Source organism: Balaenoptera musculus, chromosome 9 (genome assembly GCF_009873245.2).
Source record: "Balaenoptera musculus isolate JJ_BM4_2016_0621 chromosome 9, mBalMus1.pri.v3, whole genome shotgun sequence".
NCBI lineage: Eukaryota > Metazoa > Chordata > Mammalia > Artiodactyla > Balaenopteridae > Balaenoptera > Balaenoptera musculus.
In genome coordinates this window covers 89,499,019-89,518,217 of record NC_045793.1, presented here as the reverse complement: position 1 = coordinate 89,518,217, position 19,199 = coordinate 89,499,019, and the positions used below count along the sequence as shown (strand labels likewise).

At 40.3% G+C, this 19,199-nt stretch overlaps 1 protein-coding gene across 10 annotated transcripts in view; it reads left to right on the top strand.

Moving 5' to 3' along the window:
- SRPK2 (SRSF protein kinase 2) overlaps positions 1 to 19,199 on the top strand; it is a 229,667-nt gene that overhangs the window by 176,145 nt on the left and 34,323 nt on the right. For all 10 annotated transcript variants that reach the window (XM_036862832.1, XM_036862831.1, XM_036862836.1 and 7 more), the window contains 4 exons: positions 8,622 to 8,730; positions 9,448 to 9,535; positions 9,758 to 9,845; positions 12,231 to 12,337. In XM_036862832.1, coding sequence (XP_036718727.1) covers positions 8,622 to 8,730; positions 9,448 to 9,535; positions 9,758 to 9,845; positions 12,231 to 12,337 — 392 coding nt within the window. The remainder of the gene's footprint in view (positions 1 to 8,621; positions 8,731 to 9,447; positions 9,536 to 9,757; positions 9,846 to 12,230; positions 12,338 to 19,199) is intronic.

The window sequence follows — 19,199 nt, the reverse complement described above, 5'->3', positions numbered from 1 at the left end:
CTCTTCACAGGGCTGCTCATAGCAAAGTAGCCAGCTTGGCAGAGGGAGGGGTAGAGAGAGCACCCAGGAGAGAAGCCACAGTCTGTGTAAGATTGTGGTAAGCCACAGCCTTATCTCTTGTGAGGTGACCTTACACTTGAATGTTGAAAGTCTTAATTCTCTTATAAGAATATTTCAATGTTTGAATAAATCATAAAAAGATGAATTAATTGTGGTGGTCATTTTGTAGTAAATAGAAATATCGAATCATTATGTCGTGTACCTGGAACTAACGTAACATAGTGTTGTAGGTTAGTTATACGTCAATAAAAAAAGAAAAGAAAATAGATGAGTTAATTAATTTGTTTCTTTTACTTCCTTTTTTTTGATGTTTGACAGCTATAGATCATCATCATATCTGGAGTATCAAACACGTTTTGCTGATTGGGCTGTGATGATGATTTAGATTACACTTTGGGCCACCTAGTTGTACCATCTTAAATAGCTGTAGGTAATACCCATAACCCTGGCCTGCTGACCCATTATGTGTCATTAGTCACAGTGGATTTGGGTAGTGGCCGAACAGAGTAAACACTTACATGGCACTTAATATGTGCCCAGATATTCTGAGAGAGTGAGATGTAGGGGCAGGTACCCAGAGAAGCAAAGTAGTTTGCTCAGTGTCACTAGTAACATAACTAGTAAGTGCCACTGCTGTGGTTCAAGTCAGCATCCCTGAATTTAAGCACAAATCTGTACAAGTAATTGGCAGGAGGCAAGGGCTTGAAATTATTAGTTGGCCTTTGTAGTAACATTTCAAATGTTCAAGGTCTCTCAGTCTATTTACTCCAGTCTCTGTAGGCCAACTGCAAAAATTGTTTCTCCATCCATCGTATTTATCTTACATTCAAGTAATTTTTGTTGTTACCTCTTTAAGGTCATAGATAAATAGGGGTCCTCTGTCTTTGGAGCATCTGTCTTTGCTCTGATTTTGCCTCTACAGCTCTCTCCCATTCATTGTTATAGGAAATACTTGATGTAATAACAGATTAATTTACGTTCAAGAGTTTTTAAATTAAGTTTTTCTGATTGAATCTCCCCCAGTTTGAAGGGAGTTTAACAGTTGTGTTGTAGGCTTCATTATTGCTTGGTTTTTGGTAGATACTAGGGCTATTTTTTATACCTTATTCCTGCGCTTTTGTGTGTGTGTGTGTGTGTGCTGTACCACCACATGGCATGCAGGGCCACGTGGTCTTAGCTCCCCAACCGGGGATCGAACCCGCGTCCCCTGCAGTGGAAGCCCGGAGTCTTAACCACTGGCCCGCCAGGGGAAGCCCCTGGCTTTTTATATTTAGCATTATTATTAATGTTTCTACTGAGGTGCCTATGATCTAAATTTTACTTTAAATTACTAATCAGGAGAATAGTGTTTTCTTAATTTCAACATTTTTAGTTGATGTCCTCTACCAACATATTTTTCACAACTGTTAAGTGTGATGCGGCTGTCAAACGTTAGCAAGTTTATGCGTGATACAATTTTAAAGCAGTAATTTGTTTTCATATGTTTTGTAACCTAAATTATGGTTACTAAAGAACGGTTGTAAAATTTTGTTCATGAAGGTCAGTTACAAGAGATTCTTAGGTATCGTTGACAGACCATTTCCAACTGCTTGTCTTGTACTGGGAAAATAGATACTACTTAAAATGGCGGTTTTAATTTTATTACAGAGTTTCTCTCTATTCATTCACAACGCCATACAATTAATCCATACTTTAATCCTAGTCATAAAGAAAAGGCACACACATTTTAGCGGCGGGGTGAATACTTAGTCGTGGTAGAGTAGAAAGAGCGCGGTGTTGAGAATCTAGCAGAGCCTGGTTCTAATCCCGGCGCTAAGGCTTCGGTCCTGGGGGACGCTGGCCCGTGAGCAGCCCCGCCCCGCCTCCGACCCGCGTTCGATAGAAGCGATAGCACAGCGTCCCCGTGTTGCTACCTTAAATGACGCCCTGAATGCCACGAGCCTAGAGTTGGCCCTGAGCAGGCTTCTCATTTCAGCTTCCCCTTCAGCCTCCTTTTCAGAGTTTGTTTCGGAGCGCTTGGGGTCCCGCCCACATGCGTTTTCCAGTCGGGCTGCAGGGCCTCTCTCTCCTGCCCCCCAGCGGTTGGAGCTGGTCTCCGCCTGCTCTGTGATTGCCTGGTCGTCCAGACAGCTGCTCTCACCACCACACCTTTGGAACGAGTAAGAAAGAGGCAGGTTAAAAATAACGTTCTTCTTTATTGTGGAAATTCTCAAACGTAAAGTAGTTTTGAAGGGATAATGTAGGGAATTCCTGCATTTCATCTATTTTAGCATTGTTGAGGAATGACTTACATTTTCTCTTAATTTGCTTTATTATATACATGTGTGATGTATATGCATTTTTCTTTTGCTACATTACCTAAAAAGAAGTTAAAACATCATGACATTTTTACTTCCCAAATTCTCAGCAAACATCTAAGAAAAAGTGCATTCTCCTATTGTGTAACCATGATATCATTGTGTTACACCGAAGAAAATGCGTTATTCTGTAACGTCATCTAAAATTCCTTTATTTAAATTTACCTAATTGTCTTAAGAAATGACTTTTACATGTTTTTGTTTTATTCTGTTTTGTTTTAAATATTTATTTATTTATTTATGGCTGTGTTGGGTCCTCGTTTCTGTGCGAGGGCTTTCTCTAATTGTGGCAAGCGGGGGCCACTCTTCATCACGGTGCGCGGGCCTCTCACTATCGCGGCCTCTCTTGTTGCGGAGCACAGGCTCCAGACGCGCAGGCTCAGTAATTGTGGCTCACGGGCCCAGCTGCTCCGCGGCATGTGGGATCTTCCCGGACCAGGGCTCGAACCCGTGTCCTCTGCATTAGCAGGCAGATTCTCAACCACTGCGCCACCAGGGAAGCCAATTTACATGTTTTTTTTTCCTTTTTAAATTTAGGACAATTAACATTTACCCGTTACATTGATTATTATGCTTCTTTAATCCTTTTACTTTTTTTAAAAATTTTTATTTTTTTGGCCTCACTACACGGCTTGCAGGATCTTAGTTCCCCGACCAGGGGTTGAACCCAGACCACAGCTGGGAAAAACGCCGAGTCCTAACCATTGGACCACCAGGGAAGTCCCATTCCCATCTTTGGTTAGATTTATTCCTAAGAGCGTGTGTGTGTGTGTATACACACATATTTTATTTTTTTTAATTTAATATATTTATTTATTTATTTATTTATTTATTTATTTATTTTGGCTGCACCAAGTCTTAATTGTGGCACCCAGGATCTTTAGTTGTGGCATTCAATTTCTTAGTTGCAGCATGTGGGATCTAGTTCCCTGACCAAGGGTAGAACCCCCGGGCCTCCTGCATTGGGAGCGCATGGAGTCTTAGCCACAGGACCACCAGGGAAGTCCCCTAAGTGTGTGTGTGTGTGTATGTGTGTGTGTGTATATATATATACACATTTTATATATATATTATATATTTTTTATATATTATATATGTTTATTTTATATACATTATATATATATATATATTTTTTTTTTTGTCTGTGCTGGGTCTTCATTGCTGCGCGCGGGCTTTCTCTAGTTGCGGCGAGCGGCGGCTACTCTTCGTTGCGGTGCACGGGCTTCTCATTGCCATGGTTTCTGTTGTGGAGCACGGGCTCTAGGTGCGCAGCCTTCAGTAGTTGTGGCACATGGGCTCAGTAGTTGTGGCTCATGGGCTCTAGAGCGCAGGCTCAGTAGTTGTGGCGCACGGGCTTAGTTGCTCTGCAGCATGTGGGATCTTCCCAGACCAGGGCTCGAACCGTGTCCCCTGCATTGGCAGGCGAATTCTTCACCACTGCGCCACCAGGGAAATCCCTAAGTCTATTTTTAAGATTTCAGTTTCTCATTGTTTATTGCTGGTATGTAGAAATACAATTAATTATTATATCTTGAGCTTATATCCTGCTACTCTCTTCACTCATTAGTTTTAGTAGCTTTTTTGCAGCTTCCTTAAGCTTTTTCATGTAGACGATCAGGTTGTCTATGAATAGAGGTATGTTACTGTGTGCAAGTTCATGTCCCCGACACACAGTGAGGCCAATCAAGCAGAAACGTCGAGTTTGAGAAACCTTTCAAGTAGAGAAAGGTTTTTTGCAGGGCTGAGCAAGGAGAACGGGTGGCTGAAGCTCAAAAAACCCCTGAACTCCCTGAGAAATTTCAGCAATGCATTTTTAAGGAAAGGTAAGGAAGGGGCGTCCCAGGGTATGTGATCAGCTCACGCACAGTTCTCTGATGGGTTGATGATGATCACTCCTTAGGCAGCAGAAGGTCTGGGGGCTACCTGCTCGTGATCATCAGGTGGTTAATTTGTAACATTTGTTGGTGGTTTTAGCATCTGAAAAACTCAGGAAATATGCATGAGATACTATTATCTGGTACTTCAGAGAGGAGCTGCTGCAGAGGATATGGGGGAGGGGTCTGTCTTGGGAAGGCCCCATAGGCTCCTGCTTGGCCACGGAGAGTTCTTCTTACTTTCCAGTCTGGATACCTTTTTATTTATTTATTTTGTCTGATTGTGCTGAGAGAGCTTCCAGGCCAGTGTTGAATAGAAGTAGGGAGAGCAGGCATACTTACCTTGTTCCTGATCTTAGGTGGGGAAAGCATTCAGTCTTTCACCATTAGGACTGATGTTACCTGTAGATTTTTCATAGATGTTCTTCTAGTCCTGCTTTGTTGAGAATTTTCATCAGGAATGCACGTTGGATATCGTGAAATGTTTTTTGTATGTTTGTTGATCTGCTATATAGTTTTTCTTTTTTTTAGTGTTAATTATGGTGAATTACATCTGTTGATTTTTGAATATTAAACAAGTTTTCATTCTTGGAATAGACCCCACTTGGTCATGATGTATTATCCTTTTTATATGTTGTTTAATTTGAAACATCACCATCAGAGGGCTAAGAAACTAGGGTCAGTGAAAGAAAATGATACTTAATATTTTTTGATAGAAAATAGAGACTTTGCTGAAAATTCTTCCAGACTGTTGTCTGTGAGAGAGTTCTGAACTTTTGATTTACTATTCAAATTGAACCTGTTTTTTGCTCAGCAAGGAAAAGGGAGTCATCTTTATCTTGGCCAACAATTCCCCCAAAACAGCCAAGAAGGATAGTTTCAGAATTGTCTTCTTTGAAGCCTTATAAATGGTATAGGTAGAGCATTAGTTATAGTTTTTTTGGGTGTGCTTGGGAGATAGGAGTCGGAGTGAACTTAAAAATTGCCTAACAATCCATTCTTGCTCTCATGTATTTGTAATCCAATCTAACATTTACTTTTTAAGAATAAAAGGAAAACTTTGGGGACTTCCCTAGCAGTCCAGTGGTTAGGACTCTGCACTTTCACTGCCGAGGGCGTGGGTTCAATCCCTGGTCGGGGAGCTAAGATCTTGTAAGAGTCGTGGCACAGCCAAATTAAAAAAAGAAAAAGAAGAAAACTTTTAAGTGATAAATGCATGCTTTTTATATTAAATAGTATAAATAGTGAGGTACAATGGTATCAACCAAACCCCTAAGTCAAGCTAGTCCCCAACTGCTGGACCCTTCCTGGTTCTCTGCTTGATGCCATCAGCAGGGTCCTTCTGTGGCACTGCTGTTGTCCTGTGCTTCTGTACTGACTGATGGTGAAGAAGCAGAAGGAGGGGGCCTTGTCTAGTCTTTGGCTGGTCTTAGGATTCCTTTGGTGTGGACGGTGTTGTGGGCCACGGGGTATCCTCTGCTAATAGCCATCGTGGCACATGTTGTTTGCTAATTTGAGGGAATTGGAGAAGAGTATCCTTTTTCTCTTAGTTCCCTGGATGTTGAGGCGGTTGGTGTGAGCTGCCGTGTGGAGATGTGCTCCACCCTCTGGCAGCCTGAGTGTTAGTTTCTGTTCTTTGAGAAGAGATAGAAAAATGTTCAGAAAGACTGTCATTTCCTATAGAAATTTGGGAGTTAGGATGTGACAATATATGGACTGCAGATTTGAAATTGTGTACATCAGATTTTCAAAATAGAAATTAGGATATGTTTGGGAGTTCCCTGGCGGTCCAGTGGTTAAGACTCCACATGTCCAATGCAGGGGGCGCGGGTTCAATCCCTGGTCTGGGAAATAAGATCCTGCATGCTGCGCGGCAAGGCCAAAAAAAAAAAAAAACCCAACTTAGGATATGTTTAGTGCTTTCAGTTGTTTTTATATTTGTGTTTAAGTTTTACTTTTATGCACCTCTTGTTAGTTGGCCTATTTTCTGGCACAATATTCTCAGTGTGAGGGCTCTTGAAATAACTGGACTAAGTAATTTCTTTTGTTCAACTTTCAGTCCCGTTGAGAAAAGCAACAGCTGTTCTTATGCTGTGATTACACTGGAAGTAGTGCTTGTCTATCTTAGCTCACATGTACACACTCTGGCTGTTCAAGAATTCAAATCTGAAACATATAATAGCCGTACAGGTTTCTTCTCTTTATGCATAATTAAATTAGTTTTAAATTTCGAAACCTTCATGTTAGCAATAATATGCAATTAAGTGGTAAGTAGCTTTCAATTAAACTATCAAGTGTTCCTGTTTAGTAAGACCAGGAAATGGTCTTCTGGGTATTAAAAATGGAGTGCATTTCTTACTGGTGAACAGAGTGTGGTGGGCTTTGGAGTCAGACCCAGTTTCCAGCCCTGAACTGACTACTTACTATCTCTGAGACTTTTGCCCACTTCAGCAGTGTAGAGATAACGACACATGTTGTAAGAAACAGTAGACGTGAGTGTTTCCTAAATACTTTGTGCTGTGAAATGTGGCTAGTTCCTTGAAGAAATGGTTTTGTGAGCAGACCTGTCTGGAATTTGTAGCATCCTGTTCTCTTGGAGGTTCCCACCGTGTGTTAAGACACTGGGCTCTGAGAACCACTTTGGTCAAGAAATCTGCTTGCTTTGTTCAACTTAGCATTTCCCAGGCAGAACTTCTCCCTTATTCCTTCCCCGCCCCTGCTCCCTCCCCTTGTGGAAAGTCTGCAGCATGTTTCAGTTTACTTTTGTTTCATGGATCCTGGTTTTGAAAATAAAGTGCCTAGCACAGTATCCCTAATTTTACTTGAATAATGGTCGATTTCTTTTCGTCCTTTTCATTGTTAATCTGAATGATTTAAACACTGTGTTGTGAACTCAGAGCCCACTTTAATTTTGGTTTAGCCTTGTATGTAAGTAATCAGCCATTTTCTCTTCCAGTTTTATTGAGATAGAATTGACTTAAGCACTGTGTGGGTTTAAGCAGTACAGTCTAACGACTTGACATCTATATATTGAGAAATGATTACCACAATAAGTTTAGTTAACACCCATTCATTCATTTAATAATTTGCTATATTTTATTCCTAATTTACGATTCAGTTCATGTCTTTTGCCCAAATTGTTGTTACAGACTTTGATATTAAAATCCAGGAAAAGCAAGGGTGGTATGAGAGTAAAAATCATAGAAAGTTAGTATCTGGTCAAATTCCTGCTTTACTAATTCAACACAGTTTAAATATTCATCAGCATTCATAATACTTCTTGAACTGCTACTCCTGGCCCTCTGTTAGATATACTGGAGCATGTGGGTTAGATGCTTCCTGCTTTTTTGAGCCTCTCAACACTAGGCACGAAACATCCATGTCTTTCCTGAGTGATTTGTAAGAATTCTGCAGATGTAAAAAGTGAGAACATTTTTGCAATAAATAGAGCAGTAGATGTTAAAGAATGAAATGTAGAAAAGTATTTTTATTTTTTTTTAGGAAATAATTGGAAGAGAGAGAGAAAACGAATAAAGTAAAATAGAAATAAAAAGAATAAAAGAGTAATTTTATATCCATAGATGTTTGCTGCTAACATCTTATCTTCCCAGACTTTTTCTTGTGTGTTTCACAAAATATGGTATCATATTTTGCATGCTACTTTGTACCCTGCTTATTTTATTTACGATGTCAAGTGAAGGTCTTTTAGATGCCTGTGAAGCGTCCTTACCTCCCCAAGAGTCAACCTTAACACTGGGTGCTCTCTCTTTCTCTCCAGCCTGTTTCCTGGCAGGAGCTTTAGGTTGAGGAAGAGTGGTGAGAGTAGCAAGTTCTTTTGGTGGGTAAATTGTCATATATTATATAATTCCTTGTTGGCTATGCATAAACTCTTGGTGTATGCAGAACTATGCGGAGTACACATCCTTTGTTTTGGTGAGTTGTATTATACTGACCCCAGAAGATTTGCATTTAACTTATTGCTTAGAAGAAAAAAGATTGTTTAGAAATGTCAAGAGCTAGAATATACGTATTATGTACAGCTAGACTTAAATATAAACCCTCCAGTTATTGTTACAGCTTGCTGGGTGGTTCATTGCTTTTCTAAGTTAAATTAAAAAAAAAAAAAGCCTAAAAGAAAGGCATAGGGGGCATTTTTCTCTTGATGAAAGATAGTCTTGAAAACTGTTGTATTATTAAACATGTTTTTAAATCTGATTTTATTATTTAGAGTTTTATTTAATGGTATCAGGAACTGACAAGGAAGAACGAGTTTCCATTACTAGTTTTCTGAAATTTAATTTTATTTTTTCTTTCTTTTAAATAATAAAAGGTGGCTATCATCCAGTGAAAATTGGAGACCTCTTCAATGGCCGGTATCATGTTATTAGGAAGCTAGGATGGGGACACTTCTCTACTGTCTGGCTGTGCTGGGATATGCAGTAAGTGTTCCTTGTCATTCATGCTTTTGATTCCTGGTCTGGTTCAACATCTTTATTTTATATCAAGCTAAGGCTGAGGAGCACACCTGCTTCTGTTGTGACATGTAAAGCACACAGCACAGGCCTGCCCCACCTAGTCAGACTTTCCCCTCTCAGTTTGAAGGTCATTTGCCTGTCATCTTGAAATATTAATTTTCTTCTGCCTTTATATCTGAGGCTTATTCATTGTAATTGCACTACACTCGGGTCATATTGTTTTTCTAGTAATTCATCCATACCAGAAAAACATTCAAATATAAAATAATAATGTTTAGGCCTTTCCAGTCAGTGGTTTTCGACTTTTTTGGAAAGCCATGACCCATAATATGAAACTGCATCCTTAGAGTACATGTACACATGTCTAATGTGTGTGTGAATTGAAACAGAAGTGTTATAATACTTGATCTTAACCATATGTGATGAACTCTGACACCTATCTAGTCTGCTTGATTTTTATGAGGACAAAACAGAAACACAAAGCAAAGAAGAGATTGACACATGAACCCACTGCTTTACTGTAACCCCACAATTTGAAAAGTACTATTTTAAAGGAAAGCTTTTTGAAAGTTGCTATTTATTGGAGTTTATTAGAGTTCATTATGATGTCTAGTTTATTAGAGTTATTATAAATGATCACTTCTGTTAAAATTTTTTTAAACGCATTTTTTTTTTTTTAAGGGGAAAAGGATTTGTTGCAATGAAAGTTGTAAAAAGTGCCCAGCATTATACAGAGACAGCCTTGGATGAAATAAAGTTGCTCAAATGTGTAAGTACTACAAAAATGTGAATGATATAAGAAAGGTTAATGACGAAATTTTACAGAGGGATTTTTCTGGGTTTTACTAAATTAATTGAATTTACTATTTGTAAGTTCAAATACTGAATCTTCTATTTTTTAAAACATTTATTAAACAGTTTTGGTTGGTACAATGGAAATGACTTTCAGTCTTAAGCACTTCTGTTCTTGAATTCATTTTTCTCTCTATAGGTTCGAGAAAGTGATCCCACTGACCCAAATAAAGACATGGTGGTACAGCTAATCGATGACTTCAAAATTTCAGGCATGAATGGAATACGTATCCTTTCTGACGGTTCTGTTGCTTTCTAATGGCTGAATTATACTCTAGTTTTTCTTTTTACTTTTAAAAAATGGAAATATTTTAAGCCCTTATACACTTCTGTTTGCTCTTTTACTCTCCACATGCAGCCTCTAGCGTCTTCATGTTATATGATTCTTGAAAGGTGAAAGTTTCTTAGTTATAAGGTGAATTGTGCCTTTTGCTTTTTGAATAGGGAGGCCTTAGTTCTGATTCTGGAAAAGAAGTGTGTCTTACAAGTGGAGCAGGGGCATCTCATGACCTCCCTTTCTCTTTTGAGGATATCAGTTTTAATTGGGCTGCTGTTATATTGTTCGAATGCTTAGTTTCGGGGGAGGGAGCGTTCAGGAGGAAGTGAATGGGGGTAGTGTGGAAGGAGCTCTTGTCTTATCTTTACCCTCCTTCTGCCCAGGGCATTGGTAAAGGACAGCCCCAGGGGTTGCAGTGACAGCAGAATAACCTGTAGCTCAGAGCTTTTGGCACAAGTGGCGAGAAGAGATAATGCCTTTAGTTTCCAGAATGCTGTTTCCATATTTTAATATTGGATCCTCTGAGATAGCCCTTTGTGGGCCTGATCTAGGCAATACCTTCATTCCCCAAGGTTCAGAAATACCGAACCGTGTATTCATTATCTTGTGACTGGTGAGTGCCAGGTGTGTGTCAAGAGCCAGGCTCTTCTCCTCCTTCCTGATCTTTTATTCTTTCCTTTATCATGTTTGGAACAGATCCAGCATTTTGATATTTGACCTGTTCAAGCTCCAGAACCTGAGGACAAAGCCTTCTCCCAGTTTACACCCCAGAATGACAGCCTGTTTCTGCATCTACTAAGTCTTAATCCCATAGGGAAGCACTCTCTTCACACCCTGTGTATTTGAGGAGGTTTTTATATTTCTTCTAGAGGTCGGATTTGGGGATACTAGCAAGTTCCGGTGACTGCTGATGTTACCTCACCCTTTGCCTCAAGATCCTTTCTGCTAGCTGCAAAGTGCATTTTCCCCTCTTGATGGATAGAAAGATAGAGCTGGTCCTTCTCTGCCCCTGGTCTCCAAGTGAGCCTGTTTGTTTATGTGCAGGCAGGGCAGCCCTTCCTCTTGCATCAGATCTGGGAGGCAGTTCTTAAGACAGCTGATAGAGAGAGGGTTTCTTTGGAGAAAACACCTGATTTGTAGGTAAATGGAGTTTTTTTTTTGATATATATTGAATACATTCCAGTGGCTATTTCTACTGATAAGTAGTCCATATTTGTCAATGCTTTGAGAACACTCAGGTCATAATTTAGAAGGCTTTGGGCTTCGGCTCTATGCCTGCTAGTAACTTTAGACCTTAGTTGCCATTTTTTTAATGAGCTTGGGAAATAGTAAGGAACTTCTAGCTTTAGATCATCTATGCATAAGTCTGTAGCACATATGCTGTCCTGTGTCATAGAAATATTTTTCTTATTTTTATTAAAGATATTTAAAGCAATAGTTACTATGATGATGTGGTAGATCCAGATATTGTAAAAAATATTAACTCATCTGACCTTATAGGCCTGTATATAGGTCTCCAGGGGTGAACAAAATATTCTCAAAGGGTTTCAGAGCCATTTAAAATCTTTCTGTATGAATGACATGAATATATTTATATGCGGGACTTTGGTGGCTCACAGTTCTGGAGGGTCAGTGGTTGACTAGAATTTCTGTTAAAAACAAAACCCAGAGTCCTGAGATTTCATTATCATAGGTTGGTCTTAATGGCCATGCCATGTCTTAAATTGTGATCATACGTTCTTAAAAAATTAAAAAATTAAAATTGATCTAGTGACCCAGTGAAAGATATTACTGAAGGAAAAGATTAAATGTCTTCACTGTGTTTGGTAAATTTCTGTTTCATAAAGTGTTTTATGTGATGTATAGGATAGAAATGTAGGTAAGCAGGCAGGACACTTAAGGCGGGAGAGTTCTCTATTCTTTTCCTCATCAGTTTCTGTGAGGTTTCAGTCTTGCTCATTTTCGTTAAGGCTGATTGTCAGGAGAAGTGTGCTTGAGAGCGCGGGTAAGTGTGGGGTTGAGTCATGACTCTGCCACCTTTGGATGGTGTCAGGCAGGAGGGTTCTTTAAACTCCCCGAGGTTTACTCTCCTCATTCCTTATGTTGTTATGAGTACACATTAAATCATATATGGCACATGGTAGGTACTTAGTACATGTTAGATCTTTCTATTTAGGTGAGGAACAGCAAATGACCACTTTTGGTATTATTGATAGCATTGAAGTTGCATTTTATAAAGAAATAATTGTTTTGCCAAGTGCCACAATGATGCTGCTTTTAGTAATTCCATCACTGCAGGAAATGTACCCAGAAATGATCCTTAACCCTGTCCCAGATGTCTGCATGGTCTTCGAAGTGCTTGGCCACCATCTCCTCAAGTGGATCATAAAATCCAACTACCAAGGCCTCCCAGTACGTTGTGTGAAGAGCATTATTCGACAGGTGAGGCTTATGACGGCAGCCCCCAGCTCCCAATACCTAGCCTTTCAACACGAATTCCTGTTTTAAAAAAAAAAAAAAAAAATGCACAAACACATATATCTCTCTCTCCAGTTTTAGAAATAAATACATACATCACAATGCATAACATTTTGAACTTATTAAAGCAGTTTTGTATTTAGTTAATGATAAGCCATTCTGTCTTGTAAAGGGAGCAATATGTAAATGTCAAGCATATATTTCTTTTGGCATATGGATCTTTGTTCAGGTAAGTGATACAGTAAAATGAGAAATTGTTTTATCCAGTATCATTACTACAAAATGTCCCACTTAGTTCCTTAGAAAATAATACAGAAAAAAACATATAATGTATTGTGTTTATTTGCTATTTCTATGTATTTGGATGAAGGATAAATGAAAGATAATTTAAGGGATGTTTAAGTTATATATGGAGTATTGTATTTGTACTTCGTTCAATTGCCTTGACAATAGAAAACCTTCTGTTAGTGTGTGGTTCGGTGTTGATGCTGCAGCAGATATTTATAGAATGGAAGTATACACGTATGGAAGATTTCCTTCTAATTAGAAATGTTTACCAGATTCAGTTTTCTGCATGGAGCATACCAGTCTTTGACTCATTGCCCTTAGAGCCTAAATTAGGAAAGTTGCAGATACGCTTTATTCTGGATTACCTATTCTGATATAATGGATAATTACCATGCATATTTCTGCAGAGTAAGTAATATCAGGGAGGTTGCTTGGTTTGCTTGAGAAGAGGGCTAGGTGGTTTGGAGCCCCTTCCTTGTCCCCAGGCCCAGAGCTTGAGCTAGACCTGCCTGGGGCTTCTAGACCTGAAATACAGGCCTTGATCCATAATTCTTTTTTTTTTTTTAATATTTATGTATTTATTTGGCTGCATTGGGTCTTATCTACGGCACGCAGGGTCTTTTGATGAGGCGCGCAGGCTTCTCTAGTTGTGGCATGCGAACTCTTAGTTGTGGCATGCATGTGGGATCTAGTTCCCTGCCCAGGGATCGAACCCGGGCCCCCTGCGTTGGGAGCCTGGAGTCTCATCCACTGTGCCACCAGGGAAGTCCCCTGAAAAAATTTAATTATCCAATTTAAAATTTCTGATTTATCTCTGATAAATCCTGGAAATATTAAAAGATGTACATATTTTAACAAAAAGCAAATAATTTCAGAAATATCAGTTCGAATGTATATCACACAGGTTCCCTCATTCCTTTGAACCCTATACTTTCTAAGATGTCTACTGCTGCTCTAGGTGTCACCATAACTCAGGCTTGGCAGTGTTGGGAGAAGGCGAATTAGCAGATGAACCGTCGATATTTATTTTGTATTGCAGAATGGAAAAACAAAACCTTGCCTTACTTAGCAAGTAAAAGAGTCTTTAACTCTAAAGGTGAAATTCTTGGAGTTTAATGGAACTTTAATGCATAGTTAGTGAATGAACAAATGACTTAATGAATGTGTTATCCTCACTTTAATTCATGTACACTGTGCCTTAGAGAGTAAGAACTCTTGTAGTGTTTTATTGGTTTCAAGATGGAATTTTGATTTTATGTGGTCTGCACTTAGTTCTTGTAGGTAGTGTTAATAGAAGCTTTGTTTTGCTCTGGTGTCAACCCATCTTTAATTTTCTTTAAGAAAAATATTATCATGAAATCTGGATATTTTTTTTCCCCCTAAACTTGTAACTTTCAAAGTAGTAAGTTGTTATATATCCCAGGTAATAATCTATATGCCTGAATTTCCCTTCATTGCCTTTGATCCATCCTGTGGGTTCAGTACTTTTGACTTCTGGGTAGTTACTTGGAAGATCCTTTATTAATAGACCTACTCAGCTCTGTCACTCCCCAGAACACGACAAGGTAGGCCAGCTTTCTAATATTCTTACACTGTGTGGCCTCCGTCACCTTTGAAGTCCAGTGTAGCTGACTGTGTTTCACTCATCCCTGTTGCTGTCCCCCACCACGCTCCCCTGGTCACCTAGCCATCCATCCCTCCTGGCCATATATACTTCTCCTGTTGTTCTTTCCGTTTCCAGCGCCGCCATCCTTAGTTCAGGTCCTTGTCACCTCCAGCCAGTACCTTTTCACAAGCTTCTATCTACTCTGCCAGAGTCCAGCCCATCTTATTCTACTTCTTCACGTCAGTTTATTCTCTTTTCTGTTGGCAGTTACTTTCCTCAGTAAAACTTTGTTTTAATAGTTCGTATCCCTATCTAGAAGCCTTTAGTGGCTTTTCATTGCCTGTTGTTGAAGCTTAATATTGTTGGCTTTCATGAAGCAATGTATAGAGTGATAAAGAGCTTGGGTGTTGGTGTCAAATACAGTTCTATGTGTCCATGGGTTCAGCCAACCATGGATTGAAAATATTCGGGGAAAAAAATTCCAGAATGTTCCAAAAAGCAAAATTTGAATTCGCTGTGCAGGCAGCTATTACATAGCATTTACATTTTATTTACAATTATTTACACAGTATTTACATTGTATAAAATATTTTAAGTAATCTAGAGATGATTTAAAGTATGTGGGAGGATTGTGTAGATTACATACAAATACTGCTGCCCTTTTATTATAAGGGACTTGAGCATCTGTGGATTTTGGTATCCGCGAAGGGTGGGTAGGTGTCCTGGAACCAAACCCCTGCAGATTCTGAGGGACAACTGTACACCCTACTCTAGCTAAAGGACTTTGGCCAAGTTACTTAATCTCTTTAAGCCATAATTTCATCATCAATAAAATGAGAATAATAATGGTACCTTCATTATTAGATTATTGTTAAGATGTAAAGGGATACTGCTATTAATAATTATAAATGTTTATTCAGTGCTTACTATGTGCCAAGCATAGTTCTAAGTACTTTGCAAATTTTAATGCATTGAATCCTCACAATAAGTCTATGAAATAGGTATTTTTACTGTCTTTATTTTATGGAAGTGGAACTGAGGTTAGGTAACTTGGCCCTAGTCAAGAAATAACAAGTGTATGTGGTGGAGCAGGAATTCAAACCCAGGTAGTCTGGCTTCGGAGCACATGCATTTACCATTTTCCCAAGCAGCAAATAATATCTTTGGACTTGTACTCAGCTTATGTCCAATAAAAGTTAAATCATTGCTCTTCTTGTGAACCTGTTTAAGGTCTTCTGCCATCTAGTGAAAGCCCGTATTTCCCCTTAGAAACCCCAATTTAGCTCTTACCTCCTGGCAGGTAAATTTTTCCCCATTAATTAATTAATCGTTTAAGTAGGTATGACTTGTTAAGTGTCCTTCAGGTACACGGTTTCCCTTCTGGAATCAACCAAGTGATGGTTTTCTTACGAATATTCAGAGATGTCCCAAGCATTTATAAACATATGCTGTTTTACCAGAATTTTTATACATAGATTTTTACTAGTTTTCTGTAGGGTATTTAGAGAAAGTACTCACTTTGCCATTTTTTAAGCTCCACATCTTTGGTTTATTTCTTTTGTCCTAGGCTGTAGAAAATACCATTCTTTCTATTCTACCCATGTTTATAAAGACTCAACCAAAATTCCACTTCTGTGATAAAGGCTTCCCATTCTACCCTAGTTAAGAGCAATATTTCTTCCCTCCTTGGGGAAGGATGGCTGCAGCCTACACTTGGTCCTTTCTTAATGATTGCAGGGTCTTATAGTGTAGGCCAAAGTTTCTCAACCCTGGCACTACTGACATTTTGGACTGGATAGTCCTTTCTTGCAGGGACCTGCCCTGTGCGTTGTAGGTTGTTTAGATGCATCCCTGGCCTCTGCCCACTAGATGTCTGTCTCAGCCAGGACCACGCCAGCAGTGACACTTAAAAAAATATTTCTGAACTTTGTGAAATGTCTTCGAGGAGGCAAAATTTCCTTTTACTGAGAACCACTGGAATGGAGGAAAGTGTAATGAGTACACTTAAGTCTTGGCAATAGACTTAATTTCAAATTCTAACTTTGGCACTTACTACTTTGTGACCCTGATCAAATTACTTAACTTCTGTAAGCCTGTGTCCTCATTTGTCACATCAGGATGATAATGCATAATTTGTGGCTTTATTGTGGAAATGAGTTTGGAGGGACTGCTGATAAAGCTTTCAGCATGGTGACCAGCACAGAGTAGCCGTCCTGTCTCCCCAGCTGCATATTCTGAGCACTGGGAGTCCCAGATCATGTGTTGTAGGTTTCACATCTCTTTGTAGCTTCCTTCACATCGTAGGAAGTCAAGAAATGTTTTTGAGAGGTTAGTTTTCCCTAAATGAAAGAAGAAATGTATGTTCCTCTTATTCTTACTGTACAAAGTGGCTGACCTTTCTGTGATCTGAAGGGTTTGTAGATAAAGGTTCCCACTTATTTTTGAAAAGTCACAGCACAGTTGAATCACTTGCTTTTCCAGGGTTTCCTATACACTATTATCGATCTTCTGATCAGTTCTTAACTGTCCTTGTTTCGCCCTGGTGACCTTGTGCACGGTCAGGAAGGGCCATCCTCTGGTTTCTGGTGATCGTGGTGAGGACACCCCCTTGCCTCCCCCAGGCTGCTTCTCTGGCCTCAGGCGTGGGGTGTATTTGCCTCCCAGCTTTCATTTCTTTTTCTTTTAAAATCAGCTTTATTGAAGTCTATTTTATGTTTAGCTTTTATTTCTAAAGCCGAAAGAAGAAAAAGGGTGCCGTGTTGTCAGTGTTTGTTATTTGTGGTGCATTCAAGGTGTACCACAGGTGATGGGGCTTTAAAATGCTATTGCTGTTCTTTATTATTATTTTTTTAATTAATTAACTTATTTATTTTTGGCTGCGTTGGGTCTTCGTTGCTGCGCGCAGGCTTTCTCTAGTTGCGGTGCACGGGCTTCTCATTGCGGTGGCTTCTCTTGTTGTGGAGCATGGGCTCTAGGCATGCAGACTTCAGTAGTTGTGGCACGAGGGCTCAGTAGTTGTGGCTCGTGGGCTCTAGAGCGCAGGCTCAGTAGTTGTGGCACACGGGCTTAGTTGCTCCGCGGCGTGTGGGATCTTCCCGGACCAGGGCTCGAACCCGTGTCCCCTGCATTGGCAGGCGGATTCTTAACCACTGCGCCACCAGGGAAGTCCCTGTTGCTGTTCTTTAAACTTTTATTTTCTTCTGTACTCCAAAGGGTAGCCGGTATTTTACTTTTTAAAACCTTATGGTTTAATTCATTGCCCTTTCCAGAAGCCTTGTGAAGAAGTGGCTGCTTGCCGTTAAATGAAGCTTGGTAAGGGCGAGGCTCTGATTTTGATGACTTTGCTACGATACGTAGGTACAGCGTGCAGCCCTGGATTTTTGAATTATCGTTACTCTTTGTGTTATCATGCTTGTCACTAACATTTATTATGCTCTTTCAGGCACTCACAGTTTTAAGTGCTTTCTTTGTATTATGCTGTCTAGTCCTCACCACAGCTTTGTGAGGCCAGAGGTGTTCTTACCTCCACTCTGAGGAAGGTGTTAAAAGTTTTCCCCAGGCCCACAGTTACTGTGGGGAATCAAGACTGGAATACAGGTGGTGCAATCTGGAATCCATGCTCTTGACTGCCGGGTAGTGTGAAATGTCTGCATAGGAAGACTGGGGAGCATTTTAAATGACAGCATGTCTTGTGAAGAGGATGCATTCATGTCTCTGTTTGTGGAAATGGTTTACTTCTATGTTTGTCTACACTTAGTCTTTATTTACCATTTAAATGATCTCACTGGTCCTTTTGTCAATGAATGCATTATGATCAAGCCAGTATTGTTCAATTTTAGAATAGAAAATTAATTTTAAGTTGGTAAACATTTTTATGTTCTTGGATTTGATCAGTGTGGTAGTACATATGATTCTGTACTAACTTGGAATTCTCCTCCTCAAAATGTTGGGTATGCAGCTCAGAAGTTCGGGGAAGTCGCTTCCTTCAAGGGAGTTGAGCCCCTTTCCCAGCTCATTCCTGTGTGCTTCCTCAGTGCTGGGCGCAGTGTTTTATCTTTCATCCTGACCATGTTCACGAGTGAAGTACAGCTGCTGAATTTTCTCATTAGCTCTCACTAGTCAGAGTTAGAAAGAAGGAGGAGCAGACGGCGATTTCGGGACAGAGCGGATGAGGACCGTGTCCCCTGGTCCTTTTCCTCTGTGATTGAGGCAGGTATTTGCCACACTTCTCCATTCAGTCTGGCATGTGCTTGTCTGAGCAGCCTGTAGCACTTACCTCCTGTCTGTCCTAGCGAGGAAGAGAGATCCGGTGGGTGCCTTCGCTTTCCAGTAGCAAAGCTTCTGGCTTGAGGAGAGCCCTCTGCTGTCCCCCTCCACCCCTGCAAGCATCAGTGTCTCAGAGCAGTGCTGCCGGTCTGGTTTCCCTGGGCGCTGCGTCACAAGGCCTTGCCCCGTCTGCTCGCCCTGTGTCCTTTGTTAAGGTGCCCACGTTGTGACCAGAATCAGGAGACAGTGTGGACAGTTGCTGTCCTTGTGTTCCTCTGCGCATTTTAGAATTTGGGAGGAAGCTCCCTCTGGGTGGCCAGCAGGCCAGAGAGACACCTTCAAGTGAAACCTCCACATTATCCCCAACTCCCTCCTTTTATGTCTGCGACAGGACCTATTTCTAGCACGCCGAGGTGGGGAAGAGCCAGTTTATGTTGTTAACACCATAACAGACGGTCTCTGACACGGTTCATAGGTGCCTAGAAAGAAATGTCAGAGACTGTGCTGACCAAGCCCTTGTTTTCTGGCTGAATTTGAGGTCAGGGAAGGGGAGCCATAGCTAGTCAGTTCCTGAACCAGAGCAGGGTCTCCTGGCTCCCAGCCCGGACTCTGCCTCCAGGTCTGCACTGCTGCTGACTCGCATGCAGAAAACTGGCCCCGCCCTGG